The sequence below is a fragment of the Triticum urartu genome, chromosome 7A (genome assembly GCF_056163025.1).
Source record: "Triticum urartu cultivar PI428250 chromosome 7A, HENAU_Tu73, whole genome shotgun sequence".
NCBI classification, from domain to species: domain Eukaryota; kingdom Viridiplantae; phylum Streptophyta; class Magnoliopsida; order Poales; family Poaceae; genus Triticum; species Triticum urartu.
In genome coordinates, this window is record NC_141879.1 from 738,861,052 (window position 1) to 738,867,892 (window position 6,841).

The 6,841-nt window shown below is 44.1% G+C and overlaps 1 protein-coding gene across 2 annotated transcripts; it reads right to left on the bottom strand.

Annotated features, from left to right (window-relative positions):
* Nucleotides 1-561: 561 nt before the first annotated feature.
* Nucleotides 562-6,051, bottom strand: LOC147962528 (uncharacterized). 2 transcript variants are annotated; one of them, XM_087532824.1, is made up of 3 exons: nt 5,654-6,051; nt 4,846-5,073; nt 562-4,600 (listed from the first exon to the last, which is right to left on the bottom strand). In XM_087532824.1, the coding sequence occupies exons 1-3, from the start codon at nt 5,932-5,934 to the stop codon at nt 889-891; spliced, it is 4,221 nt and encodes a 1,406-aa protein (XP_087388950.1). In that variant the 5' UTR covers nt 5,935-6,051; the 3' UTR covers nt 562-888. The 2 variants fall into 2 exon arrangements, with proteins under 2 accessions (XP_087388950.1, XP_087388949.1); XM_087532823.1 differs by lacking the exon at nt 5,654-6,051 and having other exon boundaries at nt 562-4,595; nt 4,846-4,956.
* Nucleotides 6,052-6,841: the final 790 nt, after the last annotated feature.

The following is a 6,841-nucleotide window of genomic DNA, read 5'->3' on the forward strand; positions in this document are numbered from 1 at the left end:
AGCTATTAAAGCTCGGGTAATTTAATGAACATACCAGAAGACAGAATGATATCCCACCCAAACTATCGAGTCACTAGAGAGCCAGCCAACGCGTGCGCAACTGAATCGGCCGATACTCCATTCTACTGTCATGGCCTGAGTTTCAGTTCCTTTTTCAGCCCAAAATTAGGTGGCGAAAGTGCTCGTGCTGAACCTATAGCAGAAAGCTTCAGATGCCCTTGGTTCAGAAAGCATGAACTTCAGTTCCGCAAGAACAACTCAGCAGCAACCCTCATTTTCATCGGTTGAAGCAAATTAACAAGCACTAGTACAGAGTGCAGTCCAAATGCGAATGCCAGTCTGTTAAAAGACGGCAAGTTTTTGGGAAGAGGGGCCTCGAAAATACAGCTATGATGCCATCCCGTGTTCCTACAAGATACGTACATTGCAGGTTCTCTTTCTAACGGCAGAGATATGTAGGAAAGTACATTCATTTGAACAATAGCAAAAGCCATGTCTCCCCACTCTTTTTTCGCTGAATATAATTACAACACAATTCAGGGAAAAGAACGCATTGATTAATTACAGCACAATTTAGTGGACAGAGCCACAGAGATCACATTGATTTACTCCCTTCATTCAGCAGCAACGAGTAGGGACGACCAGGAAGCCATGCACAAACTACATTGAAAAAAAAATGGTCAACACAAGGGGACCTAAAGCTTCCTGAACCAGAACCCAGCATCACCCTTAAGCTGATGGATGACTCGCAGAATTGGCTGATTTTATTGGCCAGGACGCGAGCCCTCTCCTTTCGCCAAACAGCCCAAAACACTAAGACACACAAGAAACACAGTCTCTTCCTGTCTATGCCGTATTAGACGTCCCTCGCAGCAATCCATCATGGAATTAGCTCCTGGACCATGGCGGGCGGTCATCAATTTTGACATTTAGCATGCTTGTTTCTAGCAATCTGCATTGTTTTGACAGCTTTTTGCTGCAAGATATGATCTCCAGCTCTTCCAGTGAGGGTGGGAGACCCTCCTTCTGCAGCCGTGAGATGCGGCCACAACATTCGATCTTCAATGTCTTGAGGGTAGAAAGTCTGTGAAGCCCCGTAGGAAGATATACGAGATCGCCACAATAGAAAAAATGGAGATCTTGCAAGGACCTGTGGAGCAGAAGTGCTGTCTCTTGCTCATCTGTGAGCCTCGCCTCTTCCAAAAACTTTAGTTGTAGGCGTTGGAGGCTGGTGAGGCCCTTGTAGAATGACGTGGTAAGGCGAGACAAATCACTGATAGTAAGACTTTCCAGTCTAGGGAAAATTCTATCTGTTAGCTCATAACTCTCTCCAAACGTTGTAACAGCCCAGGCAGGTTGACTGAAGACTGTCAAATGCCTGAGGTTCACGAGGGACCGCAAGCCCTCTAGTGCGACGAGAGAATTACAGCTTGTAATGTTCAAATCTTCCAGCATCCTGAAGGATTCAGGATGTAGAAATTCTAAACTTGAGTTCCTATATAATTCTAAAGACCTGAGGGTTCCAAGAGATCCCATGCCGTGTAATGTGCTGAGCGATCCGCATGCTGTAATTGTCAAAACTTCCAAGGACGTGCAGGAGTGCAGCATTAGAGAATTCAAACTTTGGCTACAACGCACTGCTATTTTTTTTAGGCTGGTATGGTTATTCAGAAAGCAGGGCTGCAGGGTTTCCTGGTAATAATCACCGATTTCGATTTCTTCTAGTAATTGCGGGAGGAGCAATCTTCCATGCACCAAAGACGAGAGCAGCAGTACAGGGCATTCCTCAATTCTTAGAAACTCAAGGGAGGTAAATCCAGTGAAGCCTTTCCTGCCCCCCTCAAATATTAGATGAGGGCAATTATAAATAGTTAACTTTTTGAGAGAGGAGGTGATATTTAATGGAATGCACCACAATCCATCTTGAGTTGAGCTTGCCGACAAATCATTTAGATATCCTGACGATGAATCTGCCGAGCCTGCGATAAGATTTGACTTACTGTTTCCTCCCCCTTCAGTCCGCAGCTGTGTCAACTCTGGGCAGTCCTTTATCACCAATTCCTTCATTGCCGGCGCATGTCGAAGCATCAGAGATAGCCATTTCCCCGTTATTCCACATGAAACAATACTGAGACTTTCAAGATATGGAAGGGCATTATAATCTACAGCTATCATGGCTTCATGTGTGTGCGCTGAAACAATGTTTGAAGAGAAGAGTTTTGTGCAGTTTTCTATTCTCAAGCTCTCTAAAAATACAAACTGAAAAGAACTTATTAGGGAAATAGATGTCAGATTCTGGCAGCCTTTTATTTCCAAGTGTTTCAGGTCCCTTGGATTATGGAATGCCAAGATTTTTTGATCAAGTCTCATCTCACCAGAAAACTCACCCAAAAGACTATTTGGCCTAATTTCAAATGTTTCCATGGAAAATCCGTCCATCGTGAGAAACGTTGAAACTCTTCTGATTAAAAATTCAGAAAATGTGGCTGAAGGCCGAAGAGGGGCCAATACTTGCAAGTGAGGACAATCGCAGATTATGAATTTTTTAAGACTAGGCAACCATGCATTCTTCTCCATTTTGAAGATATAATGTTTCTCAAGCAAATTAAACATCTTAAGTCCAGGGCAACCTCGGATCTCCAGTACCCTTAAACTAGAGTTCATATCTCCCAGAGAAGTGCAGACACAATTCTCCAACTTTGGCATCTCTACTAAAACTAGCTCCTCCAATGACGGAACTGATACTTCACTTACTTCCCGCATGTTGCTCAACTTCAACCTTGTAAGAAACGGAAACCTTTCCAGACATGGAAGTATCCAGCCCTGTCCACAGTTCTCTAGATGAATTATCTGTAGAGAGGTAAGCCAACCATCTAATATTTGATGGGAAAACTTGCTCTTAACTTGAGATTGTGAACCCAGCTCAACATGAACGCCCTCAAGTTTTAGATACCGGGGATGTGTATGATTTACCCAACTACATATGAAGGAATGAGATTCGGCGGATGTTGTAGACAAATGAAGCACTCGCAAATGATGTTCCTTTTGGAATACTTCTTTGAAGACTTTGAAGAAGAAAGAGTCATACTGCCCAATTAACACCAATGTCCTCAAGGTTTTCACTGATGTACATGCAATTCGTATTTTTTCTTCAAACTTCTCACTACGAGATATGTTGTCGGTCTGATCATCCGTAAGATATACTGAATCTGTTAGTATTGACAAATGATGTACAATTGGCAATATTTCATTGCAATATATACCATCTATTGTTGCACACTCTGTTCTTGAAACAACCCTCGCAAAATCATGCATAAGACTACTGACTACATAGGAAGTTTGTGTACCGGAAGAGATGACTTCTTCAATTTCTTCAACCTGTTCAAAGAAACCCAGGTTTACCAAGTTAGTTAGATAGGATCGCCCTATCTCCTCCAAATTCTCACTTGAACGATCACGCTTCACAAATCCATGTGAAATCCACATATGAATTAACTCCTCGGTGGGAAACTGATAATTGTATGGGAATATAGAACAATAGGAGAAGCATTGTTGTAAATGGAAGGGCATCCCGTCGTAGCAAAGCTTCAAAGCAGGCATGACGCCGCTAGCGAGCTGCGGGGATTTCCAATATTCATTCCTCGGATTTCTAGTCCAATGTTCAATGCTAAGATGCTCTCTTAATATTGATCCTGCAGTTTGTGCCGCTAATGGGTTTCCTTTTAACTTTTGCACTATTTGTTGTCCGATGTCACTTAGACATTCTTCCTCTTTGTAGTTCTCATCACCAAATGCACATACTTTAAACAATAAACAGAAATCATCTTTTCCCAATGCACTTAATTTAATTGGTTCAGTTGTTCCTCTTCTTTTTGCAAAAGATGGTTTTCTAGTTGTCATGAGTATCAAATTGTTGTTTGCACCATCAGATTTAAAAGGAGCCAATAGCTGGTCCCATTGGCTATCATTTCTATCATCCCAGACATCATCTAAAACCATTAGGACCCTCTTTGACTTGATATTAATCTTCAAGGCCTCCTGAAGCTTGGCAAAGCTGCAAAACCCTTGATGTGTTTCCCGAGACACAAAATCTAACATCTCCCTTGTGAGTCTCACTTCATCAAACATATTAGATACCCAAATCCATATCCTGAGATCAAATTGATTTTCCACTGCTGCATCATTGTACACAAGTTGAGCGAGAGCTGTCTTGCCAACTCCTCCAATGCCTACAATAGGCACAACAGTGACACCAGCAGCTGATTTGTGTTCTCTTATCAAATTGATAATGAATTTCTTCTCTGCCGCTCTCCCATATATTTTTCTTTGAACAAGACTTGATGTTCTTCGGCATGGACCATGCGTTGTATTCCGAGAGTTACTTAAAGTTGCAGCAGAGTCTAAGCCAAGTATCTCGAGAATCCCTCTCAAACCCCCTTGGATGCCTTGCAACTGACTAATTATCTCTCGTAACCTGCTGGAAAATTCTTCCTTGTTCCAAGGGTTTGTGTTATCTTTGGTGACTTGTGTTGATTCATGATCAATTCTCATCCTTTTTCTTCTGGATGGATTACCAATTGTTCCAGTACCATTGCCTATGCTACAATCAGAAAGAAAGGGTTCATAAGCGGATGGTGTGAATGAATTAAAAGAATAGGAAGCGATACATATGGATGTGGATCTAGTAAAGTTCTAGCTTTTATGAATTAATTAGACAATATCGTAAATGACAAAACTGAGAGATTGATATATCAAAAGAGGGTAGTTTACCCAAAAAAAAGGAATGAATTGTCCTAGGGTAGCTCATAAAGAGAATTTTGTTGTTCTTGGATCTGTAAAACCTACCTTGAGGAAGGGTCTTGCTGTTGGTGACCTGCCCTACAACCAGCACTCTTGATATGCCTGCTCAAAACACCTGTCCCGTTTGTAGTCTTACACTGAACTACTGTTTGACAGTACTTACATTCTGCCTTCTCAGGGTTTCCATTACCATCTCTTATAACCACAAAATGGTCCCATGCCTTGGAGCGTTGCCTCTTCCCACAACTGCTACTTGTTGGCGGTATATCAGCATCGACCATCGATGTCGAAGCAGCTGTGCCAGAAATAAGAGAAGTATTAGCATGACCCCATTAATCGTAAATTCGCTGCCTCCTTTACATTTAGGAACCAAGCCAGGTTATAGGTTCAGTGAAATAACATTCCCAGGCCTCAACAGACCGGGTATTTTTTAAATTTCCTTTTGCAAGGGAAACTAAACAAGACATGAAGAGTTTCAACAAAACGCTAGTAACTCGTACGAACTGACCAAAACATGAACAAAACTAGATTTCACAACGGCGTCTCCATCGGCTATTTCTACACCACTACCTGAAGAAGGAAGGTCGGATAAATTCTAATTCCATCGGCTGTGATTTTTACCAGTGGTGCTTTGGACTCGCTTCTTCCCTTTCCCTTTTGAACTCTTGGATCGGATGTATTTCCGTTATGCATTGATGGAAAGGGGTTTAGCCCGGTTAAAAAAAACAATCACAGCAGCATCGGTTATTTCTACACCACCACCTAAAGAACGGAGCCCAGCTCAGGTAAAATCTAATTTAACTATATTTTGCAACAGAGACTAACAACTCAAGTAATCTACAGGTGGTAGGCAGGCTTACCCTGTTTGAGCCTGTGGGAGCCGAGGTCGTCGATCAGGTTGGCCGCATCATAGAGCGCCTCCTTGAGCTCAGCAAGAGATTCAGCCAGCGGGTCGTTGCCGAGCCCCCTGCCGTCAACAGCGGAGACGACCATGCGGACTCCCTTGATTGCAGACTTGAGCCCCTCCATTTCTTCGGCAAGCCCGGCCTCGCGGACCCAGGGATCAGGGGGCTTGCCGATCAGGGGGTGTGAGAGGATCTCTTGCGCTAGCCACCCAATCCCGGCGGCGTCCATCGGCAGATCCGGCGGAAGAGCTCGTGAGCGGCCGGCCGTGGCGTGGAGTGGACGGACGGAGGAAGCAAAGCAAAATACTCTGGAGGGGAGACGCCAGCTCTTCTCCAGCTTGGTTTATATATATACAATATACAAAAACTGTAACAGGCTAGGCCTAAATGGGTTATTGTCGAGTTAAAGCTTGAAAGGCCTGCACGTTTGTGTAAATGGGCTGGGCTATGACCATGCAAAACCTCAACAACAACAACAACAAAATGAAGGTCCTCCTCGTTTCAATTTCCTTTTATATCATATTCAAGAACTCCATTCATTCTCACAAATCTGTCTCAAAAACAAAATTCAATCACACGAATATCGTATACATGCCAACAGATTTTTGATTCGTAATACCCCTCAAAATTAAAAACAATTACTATATAATAACAAAAGAAACGTATAAAGGCGGGAACTATTTGGGGATGGCGGACGCAAAACCACCAAGCCCTGCGACGAGGATGAGAGGCAGGATGGAGCACCACAGGACGGTCCTCCCGGCTGCTCGCCGGTCGCATGGTCGCTGGTTCACCCAGAGGCCAGCCCAGGCCTCCGCGCACCCAAAGAGCACCAGGACAACGAGAATGGCGTAGTAGGAATAGAAGGCCACCTTGCCACCATGGAGGAAGACGCCGCCGGGACCCCGGTAGACGAGCAGCCACAGTGCCCCGGCAGCCTCGAGTACGCCGCACAGCAGCAGCGTCGCCGGCAGCTTCTCACGGTCGAGGCTGGCCTCCGCGATCGCGCCCACCGTGCTACTCTCCAGCTCCATAGTATAGCTGGCTACGTAGTTGCTTTTGATCTATCTGGCTCAGTGACTATATATGCCGGGGTTTTTTTTTCGTGGAAAATATGCTTGGTTAGCTGGAGAATA